Source organism: Anolis sagrei, chromosome 1, assembly GCF_037176765.1.
Source record: "Anolis sagrei isolate rAnoSag1 chromosome 1, rAnoSag1.mat, whole genome shotgun sequence".
NCBI classification, from domain to species: Eukaryota; Metazoa; Chordata; class Lepidosauria; order Squamata; family Dactyloidae; genus Anolis; species Anolis sagrei.
In genome coordinates this window covers 113157227-113177153 of record NC_090021.1, presented here as the reverse complement: position 1 = coordinate 113177153, position 19927 = coordinate 113157227, and the positions used below count along the sequence as shown (strand labels likewise).

Sequence of the window (19927 nt, the reverse complement as noted above, 5' to 3'; positions counted from 1 at the left end):
ATTGCCAGTAGTGACTCAAATCAAGCTTTGGTGAATAACATCTTACTGATGTCTCTATAAATTTTTTTACATACATCCTTAAAAGAAGAGATCCTATAGAAGAAAGACAAAATCATAGACATCTGCTTTGTTTGGCTTGTGCCTTTCCAGCAATGTCATCTCAAATTTTAATGGATTAATATTTACGTTCTTACATTTCACTCTCACTTGCCTTCACTGAGAAGGACGTCTATCTACTACCTATTACTGCTTCTCAGAATTGCAACACACAAAGAATATTCCACTCACATTTCAAGCTAATAAACATTTTTACGGAACGATATTATGGTATATTATGCAATTAGAAGACAAAAAGCAGATATGCGATATGGAAATAGCTGTGGGAATGACTTTTGAAGTAAAACTACCAAAATCCCCCAAACTATGTTGGCTAGGGGATTCTGGGAACTGTACCCCAAAGGAGTAACGTATCTAATTTCGATGTGAGATCTGTTGCTAATGTTGGAAATAGCAACCGTCCAAGCCTTCACTATTTGTTTGTTAATGTATGTATGTGCTAACCTGTATTGTGTGTGTTTGTATGTAGATAGATAGATAGATTTGCCAATTTGACTGACCTCTTTGCTATGGGAGGGGCTACAGACTCATTTTGTTATTCAGTATGCTTTTGGACTTCAATGAAAGCATGTAAGTTTTTGGACTCCAATAGAAGCAGATGTCTTTTGGACTTATGAAGGAACAGTTTACTACATGTTTGCTTTGAGAAGCAGTTAGTACAGTTATACAGTTTGAACTTTCATAGGATGTATACTGAAAGACTTTGGACTATGGGCTATTAAGAATGATGCCCTGTGTCACATACATAGAAACTAAAGCCTATCTATAAATGTGCCTGTGTGCTAAATTAATACAATATGTTTATGAGTAAACAGGAGATGTTACTTTTTAAAGAAGACTTTGTTTTTTTGCCTCTGAGAGTATATGTTTTGAGCAACTGCAACTCCAATTTCAATTTCAATGAAAAAAATTCAAAACTCTTGATAGCCAAGTATATGTTTTTTGTGCAGTGGCATGTCTTTGTCCCTGGCAGTTCAAAGACATCGTTTATCAGTTTAACAGCTGAGTTACTTGTGTGTCGTTACATGAATGCTTGTGAACATCACTTTTACTTTTTCAAAGAGTTGACTTCTAACAAGGTAATGCATTTCCTTTCTTAAATATATCTTCATTGAATATTTTTCCAGTTACATTAAAAAAAGTCAGAGGAAAGAAAAGGGGTGGAATGAGGGAGAAGGTTGGGGGAGGAGGGGGGTGGGAAGGGAAAGTGATTTATAAAAAGGGGGTGTTAGGAAAACATAGGTGGAAGGCTGGGTGATGGGGGGACAAGGGGGTCCACATGAGGAAGGGGAAGAGGGGGATGTGGCTTCCCATCTTCTCATTTCTGGGTTTTGTCTTCACTGTTACACTCTTCTTAAGTAATGTGTCCTCTTCTTCTTCAGTGTTTGTAGGGATGAAGTATCTTCTCCTGTATCGATTAAATCGAAATTTCCATTTTCTTTTTATTCATAAATTTTGTTAATAAACTCCAATCTTCTACTGTTTTACTATGTTTATGTTTAAGTTTTTTGTGTCAGGCTATCTATATTTCTGATTTCTATCATTTTAACTATTCTTTAATGTTAGGAATTTCTTTTCCTCTTCAGTGGTGCGCATAAACTATTCTCGCTGCTGATATTAAATAATTGAATAGCGCTTCTTTGTTTCTGTCCCATCGAGATCTAACATACCCAAGAGGAAATATTCCGGTTTAAATTGGAATTTTGTTTCTAAAATTAGTTGGGTCACTTTGTGTATCTCCCTCAGTACTTATTAGCTATTTCACAGCTCCACCACAAGTGATGAAACGTCCCTTTTTCTTTGCCGCATTTCCAGCACTTATCTTTCGTGTTTTTATAGCATTTTGAGAGTTTAATCGGGGTTATATACCACCAGAAAAACATCTTGTACTAGTTTTCCTGGATGTCGTATGAATAAGAAAGTTTTATTTTCCTTGTCCACTTTTTTTCCCAGTCATCCAAACTAATTGTATGGCCAAAATTGGCCGCCCATTTTACCATACAGTACTTTACCTTTTCTTTTTCAGTCTCCCATTCCAATAGTTCTTTATATACCTTTGTAATAAATTTGTTCTGTATCTGTAATTGCTTTGTCCCAGGTGGAATTTTTATCCATAATTTTTTTTCTGAATTGTTCCCTTATTTGAAAATACTGATACCAGGAAATGTTTTTATTTGTTGTAATTCCTCTTGTGTTTCCAAGCAAGCAATTCCATCTTTAATGGTCAGGATTTCTTTGTAGGTGGGCCATTTTTCTCCCCCCAATTCTCGTATTTGACAAGCCTCCATGGGGGAAATCCATAGGAGAGTTTTTGTATAAATTTTATTTTTGTGCTTCTCCCAAATTTTTATTAGGGCCCCTCTGATGAAATGGTTCCCAAATTATTTTTCAGATTTTGTTTTTATTGTACCACAAGTACGCATGCCATCCTAATCTGAGATCATGGGCTTCCAGTGTTAATAATCTAGATTTATTTAGAAACATCCAATCTTTGAGCCAGTCTATGACGCTGGTTTCGTCATATAGTTTAAAATCTGGTAAGCCCAGTCCCCCCCATGCCTTTCCTTGACTAGTGGTTTTCAAAACGTGGTCTCCGGATGTTCATGCTGATTCACATTTGCCAAAAGGATAAGACATCATTTTTCTTTTCAAAAAAGTTATGAATGCCATTTTTCCAAAAGCTATACGCTTTGTTTTTAGAAGTCGCCATACAGCTTCAGCTGTTGCATAGTACTGAAATGCTGTAAAAACAAACTTCCCACTCCCAAAACACGCACACAGCACTGAACAGCATTTTCTGAAATAGCGAATCTCATGGCTGAGCAGCAGCATAGCTGCCACTGTATCAAAACCAATTCTGACAGCACTTGAGATGCATCCAGCCTACACAAAAGACTGACCAAGCATGCAGACTAACAGCAAGACTGAGTTGTGTAACCAGTTACTGTACAGCTTGAAGATTGATGGTATTAATTTCTGAAGCTTTTCTGCTTTACTGGCTGTTGTCAAATTCCCCCTTAAGCATGGAGTTTCACACTAGAGCTACCCTACAAGCTACCACAGACTTCCTTTTTATGGGCTTGTGCAATATTATTTTTTCATGATGATGCAGCATTTTTCCCCACCTTTGACTCACCCTACAGCGCTTGTTTTCCTGTGCACAGAATATAATGTTCAGGCAATGAAAGATACGAGCTGCCTGCAGTAATTAACCAAGGTGCAGAGAAGAAACCCAGTCAAGCATTTAAACAGAAATGCCATAAAGCATTCAAATAAACGAGAGTGGTTTTTTTCTGTTATTAAAAACCAAATTAAATTATTACAGTCACACCACTTATGAGAGGGATGAAGATAAAGTCATGTTGGTTCAAAAAAAAAAGCTCTCCTGCTTCCAATCTTTGCTCATTTTCAGCTGAAAATGCTGCACATATTTTTAAAAGCAGGCAGGTGTATGAGATAAAATTTTAATTCATTCTGCCAGGTATCACTGGCATATCATAAAATGCCACATTCTTCTTCTGATCCTTTCATTCTTTGGTTGCTCTATAACCCTGGAAGCATTCAATGCTTTTGTTCCCGTCCCCCCCACTCCCTCCCGAATTCCTTCGACTACTTTTGTGTCTCTCCATACATTTAGATACCTACACTCAGCTTGACCACTCTATCTACTCTTTTTGTGTGTTTTTGTCCTTGTGAATATTCATGGGGGAGAAAAGTGAGGTAATTCCTACAGATAATAAATGACAGCAGAATCAACTGGTAGGCCACTGAGGAAGCGGCCACTTTGCTCCAATCACCCAGAGGAGCTTGTAAGGCGGAATAAGGGGCAGGCTCTTAAGTCACTTACAGGCAGAGTTGCCATTCAAGGCCTTAAGCTTTCAGAGTCAAATCCTGAGGCCCAGAGATGGCTATTAACAAGTCACTGAACATAAAGGGAAGGAGGAATACAGAACATTTTATGTAACCTACTTGTAGTAAGGAGAGATTTGCAGAAGACTATTGTCATCTTGAGGAGCCCCCGGTGGCACAGTGGGTTAAACCACTGAGCTGCTGAACTTGCTGACCGAAATGTTGGTGGTTCGAATTCAGAGAGCCGGGTGAATGTGAGTGGATCATTAGGTACCGCTCTAGCAGGAAGGTAACGGTGATCCATGCAGTCCTGCTGGCCACATGACTTTGGAGGTGTCTATGGACAAGGCAGGCTCTTCAGTGTAGAAATGGAGATGAGCAGCACCCTCCCTCCCCGACTCAGACACAACTAGACTTAATGTCAAGGGGAAACCTTTACCTTATTGTCATCTCGAGGAGGCAAGCTATGTCATGTGCACAGTTGCCCCGTCCTTCTATGCCCATCATCCCTTTTCTTTCTATGCCCCCTAAAAAGTCATAAAGTCTCCTTTAAGGGAAGGATTGTTTTTCTTGCCTATGCCTATTTTTAAGGTTACCAGCTGATTGGGACAGTAGGACCTTGCAATGAGGATAAATAACTTAGTTCAGATGGCTGACATTTACTCCTCTTCTTGCAAAGTTATTGGGAGATCTTGCCATGTCAAAACACCAGGGGAAAAACAGGCATAATCAGTTAGGATGGTAGAGTCCCTAGTGGCACAATGGGTTAAACCCTTGTGCCAGCAGGACTGCTGACCGAAAGGTTGGCGGTTCAAATCCAGGGAGCAGGGGGAGCTCCCATCTATCAGCTCCAGCTTCTCATGCAGCGACATGAGAGAAACCTCCCACAGGATGGTAATACATCGGGCATCCCCTGGGCAATGTCCTTGCAAACAGCTAATTCTCTCACACCAGGCGCGACTTGCAGTTTCTCATGTCGCTCCTGACACACACACACAAACGTTAAGATGGTGTTGTTTTGGCTTTAGCAAATCTTTACATCTTAGCCCAATGCTGAACTTCAATGCAGGCTGAGTCCAGACAGTGCTGCATGTGGGTCAGACTGGAGTCTTGCTCATTGTTGTCTCATGGGTTCCTGACAACAGACTGAGGAAAAACTTGCTTGGTTTGTATTTTGTCATTGCACCTGCTTCTTCAATAAATTTATTTCTGGAATTATAGCCACTTGTGTGCATACTGCCTTCAGATCTAAAAAGAACCTTTTGCCTTTTGGGAGGACACTTGTTTCAAGTGAGAAGGTAGGTGCAGAGCAGAGGCTGAGCCCTGGTCCCACCCTGACTACTTTCTGGAAGGGTTTCCATTTGTAAAAATAATAATCACGTTATCATTGTGCGTGCGTGCACATGTACATAGTTTTAATCTGCCAACAAATGTATTCATTTTATTCACAAATCATATTATCACAATATTGCATGTTGAATGAACACGGCAAAGCACAGCACAGCACAGCACAACACAACCTATTTGTTTGAGCAAACAAACCAATAGATTTAATTTCCATGAGATCTCATTCAATCTTGTTCTTATCTACACATTGTGTTGCTCAGTCTAGATTGTTATTAATGCCAAACTTTTCCAATTTTTCAGATATTGCTGGTCTTAAACTCCCAGAAGCCCAAATTGTGGAGTTTATAATCTGCCAATACCCAGACACTCACATCCTGGGAATTCCTGCTTATTAGAAGGAAATCTTAACTGTTTTCAAATGTCTTTATCTCTATCGTTCTTGATTTAATTTTTAATTGTCTTTATTTAAATTGTCTTTCAAGACTGAGATGCTCAGCGCTGTAAGATCATCCTAGCAGTTAAAAGAGTATCTTTACCAAAACGTGCTCCAAAACAAAAACAGACACCTGAGTTTTTGCACCCTCCTCAATAGAGTACATCAAAATATTCTTAGCTGGCTTCTTCAGAAGTGCATATAGGTTGGGTCATGCTGAGCAGGTTTGCATCCATAATCAGTCTATAGCTACTCACCTGCCATATCAATGGCAAAAGGTCTGCCTGCCCGCCAACCAGTGTACCAGCCAACCACCTTTCCCTTTTCCACAACTGGCCGCTCATACCGTCGTCCGCCCACCAGCCCCACAGGCCACACAGACACTTTGCGGGTTGTGCGCATCTGTGAAAAGGAAGCAGAGAATCACGTTCAAGGCAGTTGCTCCACCAACAGACACTGAGCTGTGATAAAGGTCATTAAGGATAGATAAATGGACTTAAAGGCTTCATAGTGCTTCAGCATCTGAAGTCATGGTGAAGGGTGCACAGGTGTGGGAAAGACATTTTATTTTGTGTGGGATTGGGATTTTGGGTGCATGTATGGTCTGTAAAATGTCGTGTGTTGTTGTTTGAACTGTTATATTTTAAAAAATTAATTGAGAAGAAAGTATAGATGGAAAATAGTGGGTAAAATGTAGAAGCAGCAAGACTAAATGATTTATGTTAAGTTACTGATATTAATATTATTATTATTATTATTATTAATGCACTTGTATACCGCTAATATCTCAGCCTAAATCGGCGACTCATTGCGGTTTACAACATTTAAAAAACAATATTCAGTTAAAAGCATAAAACACATATACAGTACAAATTATTGGGCCACCAATAACAATCCTATGCATCTCATAACTGGAATCGTAATCCAAAATTCATCGTCCGTGTATAACCAATCCTTAGTCATCACAATTCGTTACAACGGATTAACCGAATGCTTGTTTAAACATCCATGTCTTCAATCTTTTCCGAAACACCATCAGCGAAGGGGCTGATCGTACCTCTATGGGGAGGGTGTTCCAAAGCCGGGGGGCCACCACAGAAAAGGCCCTATCTCTCGTCCCCGCCAGCCGAGCTTGAGAAGCAGGCGGGATCGAGAGCAGGGTCTCCCCGGAAGATCTCAAACTCCTGGTGGGTTCATAGGCAGAGATGCAGTCAGATAGGTAGCTTGGGCCGGAACCGTTTAGGGCTTTAAAGGCCAACGCCAGCACTTTGAATTCAGCCCGGTAGCAGATCGGTAGCCAGTGGAGTTGGCGCAACAGGGGGGTTGTATGCTCCCTGCGCTCCGCTCCTGTTAAAATCATGGCTGCCGAGCGTTGGACTAGTTGGAGCTTCCGAGCTGTCTTCAAAGGCAACCCCACGTAGAGAGCGTTGCAGTAGTCTAAACGGGATGTAACCAGAGCGTGGACTACCGTGGCCAAGTCAGACTTCCCAAGGTATGGGCGCAGCTGGCGCACAAGCTTTAGCTGTGCAAATGCTCCCCTGGTCACCGCCGAAACCTGGGGTTCCAGGCTCAGCGATGAGTCCAGGATCACACCCAAGCTGCGAACCTGCATCTTCAGGGGGAGTGTGGCCCCATCCAACACAGGCTGTAACCCTGTGCCCTGTTCGGCCTTGCGACTGACCAGGAGTACCTCTGTCTTGTCTGGATTCAATTTCAATTTGTTCGCCCTGATCCAGACCGTCACAGCGGCCAGGCACCGGTTCAGGACCTGGACAGCCTCCTTAGTAGCAGGTGGAAAGGAGTGACAGAGTTGGACATCATCCGCGTACAGATGACACCGTACCCCGAAACTCCGGATGATCTCCCCCAGCGGCTTCATGTAGATGTTAAACAACATGGGAGACAATATTGAGCCCTGAGGAACCCCACAAGACAATGGTTGTGGGGTTGAACAGGTGTCCCCCAACAACACCTTCTGAGATCGACCCTCCAGGAATGACCGGAGCCACTGCAAAACAGTACCTCCAAGACCCATCCCTGCGAGGCGTCCCAGAAGGATACCGTGGTCGACGGTATCGAAGGCCGCTGAGAGGTCGAGCAGCACCAACAGGGACACACTCCCCCTGTCGAGCTCCCGGCGCAGATCATCCACTAAGGCGACCAAGGCTGTCTCGGTACCATGTCCCGGCCTAAAGCCAGACTGTGCCGGGTCTAGATAATCCGTGTCTACCAAGAATACCTGGAGTTGTGAGGCCACCACACGTTCCAAGACTTTGCCCAAGAAGGGGAGATTGGAAACTGGCCGATAGTTGTCGAATTTAGTGGGGTCCAGTGATGGTTTCTTCAACAGCGGTTTTATTATAGCTTGTTTTAAGCTCACTGGAAACTTGCCTTCCCGAAGGGAAGCATTAACCACCACCTTAACCCACTCAGCCAATCCCCTTCTGGCCTCCTTTAGAAGCCAGGATGGGCAGGGGTCCAGGATGCATGTGGTTGGCCTCATTCCTCCAAGTATCTTGTCCACATCCTCGGGTTTCACCAATTGAAATGAATCCATCAAAACTGGACAAGCAGGTGCTCGTGTTACATCCTCAGAGACTGCCATTAACATGGTATCCAGACCAGAACGGATCAAAGCGACTTTGTCTGTAAAGAACTGAGCAAAAGCTTCACAGCGAGAAGTCGAATCGTCAGGGTTCCCACCTTGAGTGGTGGGATTTAAAAGGCCTCTGACAATTCGGAACAGCTCAGCCGGACGGTTCTTTGCAGACGCAATAGTGGCCGCAAAGAAGGCCTTCTTTGCGGCTTTTATTGCCGCGGCATATGCCCTTAAAAAGGACACAAATATGCATTCAATGTCAGAAATTACTGGTTGATTAGATATGCATGTATATATCAAAATTGTTATTTGATTATACCTGCGACGATCTGTTGTTCTGTTATGTTCCATAACTATAATAAACTGTTTATCAAATAATAATAATAATAATAATAATAATAATAATAATCAGTTAGACTTGGGCACAACACCTCATATATAAATGAAAATGGAAGCAAAAGCATTGTTATCAGGCCAGACCAAGAGAACAGAGGAATCTGCATATGAGTTTGAGGTCTGCCAAGACTTGTTCCTGAAGTTTCAAACTAAAATGTTTGCAACATCCTGACACTGTCACATTGCCCATCCAGGAACACAACAAGTGAATGGTGCCACATCCTCTTGTTGTTCCTGCCTCTGTTAAGAAATATTCTGCCATTTTTTCCCCAAAATCCTTTTGATCTTGTAAGAAACCAAGGTGTGCAGGCAGAGGGCATCCTGTTTTCCAACTGAATTATGATTCTAATAGCCTAAATATTATTCTACTGGGAAACAAGGGCTGTACTCTATACAGGCCATATTTCCCAGAAAAAATGCTATGACTTAGAAGTATCAGAGTCAGATGGGGCACACAAATTGTCACGGAGCTAGATGCAAGCTATGGGCATACAGCTACTACATTAGCAAGTGGTTTTTATGTTGCTGTTGTGGGTCTTCAAGTCATTTCAACTGCCCCAAGGCAAACATGGGGTTTTTTTTCTCTCAGCAAGATTTGTCTAGAGAAGGTTTGCCATAGCCACATTATGAGGCTGAGAGAGTATGGTGTGGCTACTAAGTGGGTTTCCATAGCTGAATGGTGATTCTAGCCCTGATCTCCAGCCTTCAAACCATCACACCATATTGGATCCTTTTAGGCCAGTGGTTCTCAACCTGTGGGTCCCCAGATATTTTGGTCTTCAACTCCCAGAAATCCTAACAGCTGGTAAACTGACTGGGATTTCTGGGAGTTGTAAGCCAAAACACCTAGGGATCCACAGGTTGAGAGCCACTTTTTTAGGCCATTTATGTCACATGCCAATTGATACTAAATCTGCATCAGCAACTTTTATCAGAATACCTTGAGTGTGAAAAGACAACAGAGAGATATTTTAACTAGAGCCATGCCTGTCAGGAAATTATTTATGGCAAAAAGGTTAATGTAAGTGTGTTAAAGATGAACAAAAGTTTGCCCAGGGGTACTACTTTCCCTCTTTACACTGGGCAATAATCATAATAATGAAAAGACCCGAGAATTTGATAGTTAAGAATTTCATTTGTGCTGAAATTTGAACTGTAGACGCTGCAGGCCTTGAAACTATTGCTGCCACCAGAGCATCATAAAGATTACAGCAACATTCGTACTAGTCTCTGGTACTCAATAAAATGCAAGAATTTGAGCATCTGTGCAAACCTCTTTCATATATTATTTACTTTCCCTAAAACAGTTTTGTATAGTTGCCCTGGGACAACTTTAAAAAGGAAGGTTTTTAAAAAAGAGTTTACTATGAACCCAAACCCACTCAGTCTCTACATACAAACTTCAAAAGGAAATCTCGTTTATTTATTAACTCACAGAAAATAAAAGGACACTGAAATATAGATTGTATAAAATTAGATTTTTAAAAGTGGTCCAAATATCATTAGAGAGGCACTGTAATGTATTAATTGATGGACTTAAAATTGTGGCATAGACAAAGAGAACTAGAAGCTCTGGCCCTTGAGCACTCTAACTGGAGGTCAGCTGTGAGCAGCAGTGTTATGGAATTTGAAGAGGCACAAATGGAGGGTTAAAGGGAGAAACATGTAAAGAGGAAGACGCGTCAAGCCAACCCTGACCGGAACTGCCTTCCACCTGGAAACCGATGTCCTCCCTGTGAAAGAACATGTAGATCAAGAATAGGGCTCCACAGTCACCCACGTATCCACAGCCCAGACATTTCACTTGGAAGGCCATCATACTTGGACAGCGAGGGATCGCCTAAGTAAGTAAGCAGTGGTGTGATTGCTGGACTACAACTCGGGAGACCAGGGTTTGGATCTCCATTTGGCCATGGCCACTGGACGACCTTGAGCAAGTCACACTTTCCGATCCTCAAGAATAGGCAAAACCACTCCAAATAAACCTTGATAGGGTTGTCTTAAGTCAGAAATAACTTGAGGGCACTTAAGAACAAAGATATTGAAGAAGTTTTCTTCTATTATAATATAGGGCTGGGATCAAAAGAACTTCTCGAGAAACACATTTTGGGGCTACTGTGACCCTAAGCTCCTGGATAAGACATGCACATAAGTTGGGTTGTTACACTGATTCTGAGTACGTGCTTTCCAGGGAAGGGGACACCATCAGGAAGCTTTTGAGAAAATCCTCCAGTGTCTCATCCAGTCTGGCTCAAAGCAGAAGTGGTAACTGAGCGCTTGAGAAATGATGAATTTAGCAGGTAAGGCACAAAGTTACTACAGCACCATCCTTCCAGCTCTGATCTATTGTCATTATAGCTTTTTAAGCAGTCAACAATGCTGAGGGCCTTCAAAGACCTCCCAAAAGTCCACCTCATGTCAGGATCATAGTCCTGGCATGCTTGCTTTGCTCTGCTTTTGTGAGCACTGCTTTTTTGGTGGTTCCTTCCAAGCTCATTTAGGCACGTGTAAAAAAAAAGGAGAGAGGATAAAAAGAAAAGGAACGTGACCGTCTTGGAAACCAACATGGGCTGGCAGAAGAGGCGTGGTTGGAGGCGTTGGCAAAAGGTTGACATTTTCTTGAGATAGTTCTCCTTGCAGCGCCTTTGCCAAGATGGTTTTTATTTATTTTAACATGAGCTTTCGTGGATATAAACCCACAATTTCAGAAGTAATAGAGATTGAAGTGGGTTTATATTTATGAAAGATGATGTCAAAATAGAAGACTTAAAAGATATAGTCATGTTCCTTTTCTTTTGCCTTCATTATTCTTTCGTCAAAAGAGACTAATACTTTTTTTTTGAAAGATATTAGGAGCGGTGTTAATGCTTCTGGTCATGTGCTTCATTCCAGTGCAACACCTGCACATCTCACAAGTTAACAGATGGCTGTTCTGAAGGTCTATCATTTGCATGATGCAAAAATAGGAGTCCTGGGAGGAGAGGACAAAGCTTTTACATGCAGCTAGGACAGCATGAAAACAACTGAGAAAGCAAGGACATGGTCGTAGAAAAAAGGTACACATAAAGAGCCAAAAGAACAGACTGCTTCTCCTTCTACACCAGATATGGGCAAACTTTAGTCCTCCAGGTGTTTTGGACTTCAACTCCCATAATTCCTAATGAGTTGAAGTCCAAAACACCTGGAGGGCCGAAGTTTGCACATGCCTGCTCTACACTTTGCAATGTGTTCCTACAAAAAGGCTAACCAACCCATTCAGAAAAAAATGAGCAGCCCACACTATTGCTTTTTAAAAGCCAATCTTGTATCTATCTTGCATGAATGTATATTACATAAAAGGCTTCTTAAACAAATTTAATTTTTCTCTTCCTTCACATTGTGTCAGTTCTCTCCCTGTCTCTCATCTGCCCACAGCCACACAAGCAAAACAAAACCTATCAATCTTCTGAAGGTTTTCTAGGAGATATTTCTCTTTCACAAACAATTTCCCGACAGATTTTGTAAACCATGCTCCACAAAGCCTATTCTGGAACTGTAATTGGCAATCTGCTGTACTGTTTGCATCCCCATCAGTGGATTGCTTGCAAGGAGTGTCACTCCAACATCTGGGAACTGATATTCTGTACTCTGGCATGGACCCGGAGCATCACAAATGCAACAGGAAGCTCTGAGACATCAGCTCTCCTGCTCAAGAGATCGCCAGCAGAGATACTGGGACTGAAAAGCTTTTAGCCTTAATCAGCTCTCTAATGGGATAAGAGATGGGATCGTGTTCAGAAATGGGAGTGGACTGAAATAGTGGGCACGTGGCCTGTGGCGGGGAATTTCTCCCCCTGGATCCTTCTCCAAAACACAATCATACATATTCACCTGTCTATCTGCAAGCAGCAGTTCAGGTTTGCATGGAAATCACCATCATTGAACTGGAATGACTCTTCAGTCCCTAATGCCTTCATTTAGGGAAGTGGTTTTCAACCTGTGGATCCCCAGGTGTTTTGGCCTACAACTCCCAGAAATCCCAGCCAGTTTACCATCTGTTAGGATTGAAGGCCAAAACATCTGGGGACCCACACGTTTTTTTTTTTTTTTGTCGTGTCAGGAGCAACTTGAGAAACTGCAAGTCGCTTCTGGTGTGAGAGAATTGGCCGTCTGCAAGGACGTTGCCCAGGGGACGCCTGGATGATTTGATGTTTTTATCATCCTTGTGGGAGGCTTCTCTCATATCCCCGCATGAGGAGCTGGAGCTGATAGAGGGAGCTCATCCGCCTCTCCCCAGATTCTAACCTGCAACCTGTCGGTCTTCAGTCCTGCCGGTACAGGGGTTTAACCCACTGTGCCACCGGGGGTTCTACCCACAGGTTGAGAACCACTGATTTAGGGAATGAAGAAGGGCAGGCTTTAACACAGCTTTAATCACCAGCAGCAATAGAACTTACCAAGCAAAAGGTTGGCAGTTCAAAGCCCGGGTCGGGGTGAGCACCCGACCTTCAGCCCAGCTTACTGCCTACCTAAGCTGCTCAAAAACAGCTGTGAGTAGAGAAATTATGCACCGCTTAAGCAGGGAGGTATTTTATGGCACCAAAAAAATACCAATCAAAGGAACGAGGAAGTTGTGATCAAGGGCTCTTTGTCATAGAGGACTGAGAAACTGCATTCCCCTGTGGCCAGAATTGAGTACAACCTCCACGACTGGGAAAAATGCCAACATAATACCTCTATCTGTTGTCTGTCCTGTCTATTTAATGGCATTGAACGTTTGCCATGTAGGTGTTCTATGATTCGCCCTGAGTCCCCTTCAGGGTGAGAAAGGCGGAATATAAATGCTATAAATGTATTTTCTTTCCAAATTCATTATGACCAAGATGAAGAGTTGAGCTTTATGGGCTTCTTATCTCTATATTGTTCATGGCATCATTCATATGGCATGGTTAGATTACTATGATTCTCCTTTAACTGTCCTCGCTATAGAGGTAACAGAATAAAGCTATGCTTGACAGCAATAAATACACTTCCTTAAACTGGGGTTCAAGAGGATGTTGTTATGACAGTTAACGTGGAATCACAGCACAACTAACTGTCCAATGTGAAAGGGCCAAAGGCCAATTCTACTTAATTGATAATGCAGAGGGGAGAACGTCCAGTCCTGGATCCAATTCTGGCCATATCCCCCCCCCCCCCCGTCCTTCTTGACACAATGATTTAATATTTCCCCAGCTTTTGTTTAGGTTTTTCTCATTCTAAAAAGCTGAAATGACCGGAGTAATGTTGCTCCTGTCCTGTTTGCCTTTAGCCCTCCTCAGCAATGGAACAGAGATTGCAAGAATTTGGCCCTTAGGCTGAATTTAACCTTTCAACCTTGCCCAAAGGCAAATCCCCATATAGCCACTAACCATAATGTATCATCAATTACGTAAGATATATGAGGGAATGACTGAGTATTCTGGGAGCATCTGGAGAATATAAGACATCCATAGGTTGAATTCCTGAGAGGATTTCTGAGAGCAAACTTGGTTTCATTTGTACGTTCTAAGAATTGTTTATTCATCAGAATTTGCAGATAAAAGAGTTGAAATACTAAGTGCCTCGGGGAAGCTGGTTGCAAAGGCTACAAGATCCCTTGCATACTGATATTACAGACTAACATGGCCATGCGTTTGGATTCTAACCCCATGAAAGGGAGGAAGGTTGTTTGGCAAACAATCCCTGAAGGTATCAAAAACATGATGAACATTCATTTGCCCTCACATAGAGCACTTTGCATAGAATTTAAAATCTTCTACTCAGGCCACCTCAAAATTCATCTCTCATAAACGTTTTCTCTGACAATAAGAAATGCATGCATACATTCAGCAGTAAAACCCTGAAGTACAAACAAGAGAGCCAGTGTGGTATAGTGGTTTGAGCACTGAATTATGACTCTGTACACCAAATGGAGCCCCGGTGGCACAGCAGATTAAACTACTGAGCTGCTGGACTTGCTGACTGAAAGGTCGGTGGTTTGAATTTGGGGAGCGGGGTGAACCCCCACTGTTAGCCTCAGTTTCTGCCAACCTAGCAGTCTGAAAACATGCAAATGTGAGTAGATCCCACTCTGGCAGGAAGGTAACGGTGTTCCATGCAGTCATGCCAGCCACATGACCTTGGAGGTGTCTACAGACAACTCCAACTCTTTCACTTAGAAATGGAGATGAGCACCACCCTCAGAGTTGCACACAACTAGACTTAATGTCAAGGGGAAACCTTTAAGTTTGCCTTTAGACCGAATGTGTAAAGGTTCTCTGTGTAAGAGGTAACATTAAAAAAACTCAGTACTTTGGATAATTTCCACTCTGTGATATAAATACGGTTTCTTGCATTGGCGTTTCCTCTGGAGGAGAGCAGTGGGAAAGCACATGCCTGAAACTCTGGAAAGTTGCAATGAATAGAGACTGATGTCAAGTTGGTTGAAGAATATGAGAGAGGTAATCCAATTTTTTTTCAAACTTTAGACAGCACACATTTGAAGGCTCACATCACTGTTTATTGAGATAAGGCAATCTGTTAATATCTGGAATTTAAGTATTGTATATACTTGAATATAAGCTGAGGCACCTAACTTTACCACAAAAACCTGAGAAAATGTATTGACTCGAGTATAAGCTGAGGGTGGGAAGCGCAGCAGATACAGGTAAATTTCAAAATAAAAATAGATACCAATAAAATTACATTAATTGAGTATCAGTAGGTTAAAAGTTTTTGAATATTTACATAAAACTATAATGTAAGATAAGACTGTCCAACTCTGATTAAATCATTATTCTAATCTTCTTTAATGTAAATGTACTTACGTATCCTTCCAATAATAAAAAGAATAAAATAATAAATGTAATAATCATAAATAATAGAGTAAAATAATGAAAATGTAATAACAGTAATAATAGAGTAAAATAATGAAAATGTAATAATAATAACAAATAGAATAAAATAATAATATTTATTTATTTATTTATTTATTTGGTACGCTTGTATACCGCCAATATCTCAGCCTGTGCGGCGACTCATTGCGGTTTACAACATGTTAAAATATACAATTCACTTTAAGTATATAAAATTAAAATTAAGAATACATACAAAAACATAAATAGTATTGGGCCACCAATACAGATCGGGACATCTCATAGATAAAATCGTAATCCAGTTCGTTATCCTTGATTGCTAATCCATGGTCAGACAACATCACGTCGAAGATCAATTGAAGACTTGCTCGAACATCCAAGTTTTTAGTTTTTTCCTAAATGCCATTAGCGAGGTGGCTGATCTTAGTTCAGTAGGGAGGGCATTCCAAAGCCGGGGGGCCACCACAGAAAAGGCCCTATCTCTCGTTCCCACATGTAATAATAGAGTAAAATAATAAATGAAATAAACATAATAATAACAGAGTAAAATAATGAAAATGTAATAATAATAACAAATAGAATAAAATAATAATAATAATAATAATAATAATAGAGTAAAATAGTAAATGTAATAAAAATAATAATATTTTTATGGTTGGAAGACTCTACTTATACTTGAGTATATATGGTAAGTTCTTTCAGACTCCAAGAGTTGTATAATTACTTTGATAGCTGGGTGGTACAATACTTTGAGTATTGGAATATGACTCTAGCGACCAGGGTTCAAATCCTTCTGCAAACCTACTGGAATTCCTATAATTCCTCTCCACTGGCTATGCTGTCTAGGACTTGTGGAACTTGCAATCCAACAACTTGGGAGCTGATCTCCATCTATCCCTTACAGGAGAAAGAAAAAAGCAGGGGTCATCATGAATTCATCTCATGCAAAATCCCGAGGTAACATGAACAAATAGAGGTAGTCCTTCGTCCTTCCATTGATTTGTTTTGAAAATTAACATTTTCTTAAGAGAGTTAACTGATGCTTAGTGAATAATGGAAATGAGAATAATGGAACAGATCAATAGCCCTCAGATGGAAGGAAAAGAGAAAGTGCAATTCATCTTTTTAAAAAATAGCTTAAGACCTGCAGATATATTACACTTCAGCACTGACTAGATGTGGGAGAAGACTGAGAATTTGTAAAGAAGGGTATCTCTAGTGTATTTCTAGCAAGCTGGTCCATCCTTTCCTGTCTCTGAAATGCCACAAAAACCATACAGAATTTTGAGCAAACATTTATTTCTTATCAGTCTCTATAACACTTTTTCCTCAACAGAAAACAAACTGGGTTCAGAGCACACAATATATATGAGGATATCTGACTTCTGCAAAGTAGAGAAGGAGGATTATAATTAAAAATTTGTGATGGAGTAGTAGTAAGCTGAACTGAACACTGAAACTTTTAATTTTATGTCTCCACATTAGCGAAACCTGGATCATGTGATTAGATGAGGATGCTAAGTTCAGAGAAAGGCATTAAAAATTAACATGGCGCTATGCATATTTATTCAGAAGGAAGTTCTAAAGGATTACGTGGGACTAAATAACTGCACCCCAGACTGTTCTATTTAAAAAGCAGTGTCTCTTCTTTATAAAATAAAATAAAAGCTTGGGTACCCGGCGCTGTCTCGGTTATTAGAAGTCATTTTTAAAAATTGTACAAAATGCATAAGTTTGTAGGTGAACTACAAGTCACATCATGCCAGGTTAACCCAGAAAAACCCCATCAGTACTTAAAATTTATTATGTTCAGCAAGTCTGCTCTAGATGCATCATTGGTGAGGTTCAGTGTGCTCTATGGCTATAGGGTAAACTTCAACTCCCACTATTGTGAGTCAGTCCCCTCAAATCCCTTCAGTAGGTTGAGTTAGTCATGGAGGTTCTGTGTGCCAAGTTTGGTCCAGGTCCATCAAATATGAAGGTCGGTTTCTCTGGTTGTGGGTGAACTAGAACTCCCAGAAAGGGAGATTAGTTCTCCCCAAACCCCTCCAGTAATCAAATTTCGGCGTATAAGGTATGTGTATTTGGTCCAGATCATCGGTGTTTGGGTTCACAATGCTCTATGGATATGGGTGAACTACAATTCCTCTAAATCAAGGTGAATTTCTCCCAAAGACCTCCAGTATTTTTTACTGGTCATGGGGGTTCTATGTGCCAAGTTAGTTCCAGATCCACTGTGGTGGAATTCAGAGTCCTCATTAATTGAAGGTAAACTATACATTCCAGTACCTATAACCCTTATAGATATGGCAAATTCTCCCCAAACCTCTCTAGTATGTTCAGTTATTGATCAATTCCTCTGTTTGCTGTGTGCCATAGAAAAGAATAGGAAAGGGTTAAGAGAGAGGCAGTGGGAGGGGTCACGCAAATTCCACACCAATTGAGAGTAAGAAACACATGAAATCTAGGATGAAATTGTCCTCGTATGAAAGCCTTCACTTGGATGGTGGGCAGTATGGTGTTTATGGAGGACACTGGCAGAGCTCTTAGACAGGTTCATGGTGCTCACTATAACCTGCAATGTCACTGAAGGGAGGGCCTATGGTGTCTCCTGAGTAGTGGGAGCTATAGATGTTTGCGGAGGCAAGAGATTGTCTGTGTAAGTGGACACCCCAGCGAAATACACACATACATATTTTCACTTTTATTATGTGTATAGATAGATAGCACCGGGACTGTGGCACAGCTGGCTGGGTGTCAGCTGCATTAAGATCACTTCTGACTGAAAGGTCATGAGTTCAAAACCAGCCCGGGTTGGAGTGAGCTTCCGACCAATTGTGTAGCTTGTTGTCAACCTTTGCAACCCGAAAGACAGTTGCATCTGTCAAGTAGGAAAATTAGGTACCTCCTATGTGTGGGGAAGCTAATTTAACTAATTTACGAGGCCATAAAAAAGACTCCAGCAAAGCACTCCAGCAAAGCATGCGGGGAATTCGGAAGTACTTCATCAGTGTTGCAGATTGATGATGAAAGTGACAGCTCCCCTGGAGGCCAGAAAAGTTAAATAGCCTCTGACTGTCTGTCTATATGTGTTGTGTGTCTTTGGCATTGAATGTTTGCCATATATGTGTACATAGTAATCCGCCCTGAGTCCCCTGTGGGGTGAGAAGGGCGGAATATAAATACTATAAATAAATAAATAAATAAGTGATAGATAGATAGATAGATAGATAGATAGATAGATAGATACCCCCTGCATCACTTAACAGCTACATATGTGTGTCTTCAAGTCACCTATTGACTTATGATGACCCCCATGAACTTCATAGGGTTTTCTTGGGCAAGGAATACTCAAGAGGTGATTTTTCACATTCCTTTCTCGAATTTTGCTATTTGTTGGTGGACTCCCACCCAAGTCTTAAGTAAGACTGACCCTGCTTAGTTTCCAAGATCAGAAAAGCTCTGGGTCCTTTTGTTTCTTATGTGGCCTTGACCTCTCCCAATGACAGGCTCTGAGACTTTGACATACGCTTCCTTGGACGTCAGAATTTGGATCTCAGTCATTGCAAGCAACAAGCAAAATTTAAAAAAAAACATAAAGTACAATCTCAGTCTCTGCGGCACCAATACCCATGGTTTCATTTATCTATATGACAAAATACAGTCGTTCCTCCACATTTGTGGTTTTAACTTTGGTCGATTCAATTATTGGATTATAAAGCTATCTCTAGGAATCTTTAGGTCCTCTAGTGTGATTCTATGGTCAACTTTCTGCAACCATGCTGGATCTAGAGATTTCTAGAAAGAAATATTTCTAGGGATGTCTAGGTCAGTGGTTCTCAACCCATGGGTCCCCAGATGTTTTGGCCTTCAATTCCCAGAACTCCTAACAGCTGGTAAACTGGCTGGGATTTCTAGGAGCTGTAGGCCAAACACCTGGGGACCCACAGGTCGAGAACCACTGGTCTAGGTCCTCCAGTTCACTACTATGTTCAGCTTCCAGCAGAAGTCAACCAGAGTCATACTGAAAGACCTAAAAATTCCTAGAAAGGTGTTATCTCAAGTAAAAAAAATAACACCATTCCATGTTCTGCTTTCATGGGAGTCCTGTGCCCCTAATCCCAGTGAATGTGAAGGACTGATGGCATATTCCTGCTAGATATTTTCTTGTTTGTCCAGCATGACTCAGTGGTATTCTTTAACCAGTCGCCCTTCATTTCAATAGGGTTGCTTTTACTTGCAGTAGCCACATAAATTCCAGTAACATATCTGGGTTGTATTGTATCCTTTTTCATCTTTGAGACAAGTAAA

General features: G+C 41.3%; 1 protein-coding gene across 1 annotated transcript in view; it reads right to left on the bottom strand.

The window, feature by feature from the left end:
• B3GAT2 (beta-1,3-glucuronyltransferase 2) overlaps positions 1-19927 on the bottom strand; it is a 48087-nt gene that overhangs the window by 12389 nt on the left and 15771 nt on the right. The window contains exon 2 of the mRNA XM_060772599.2: positions 6004-6148. Coding sequence (XP_060628582.2) covers positions 6004-6148 — 145 coding nt within the window. The remainder of the gene's footprint in view (positions 1-6003; positions 6149-19927) is intronic.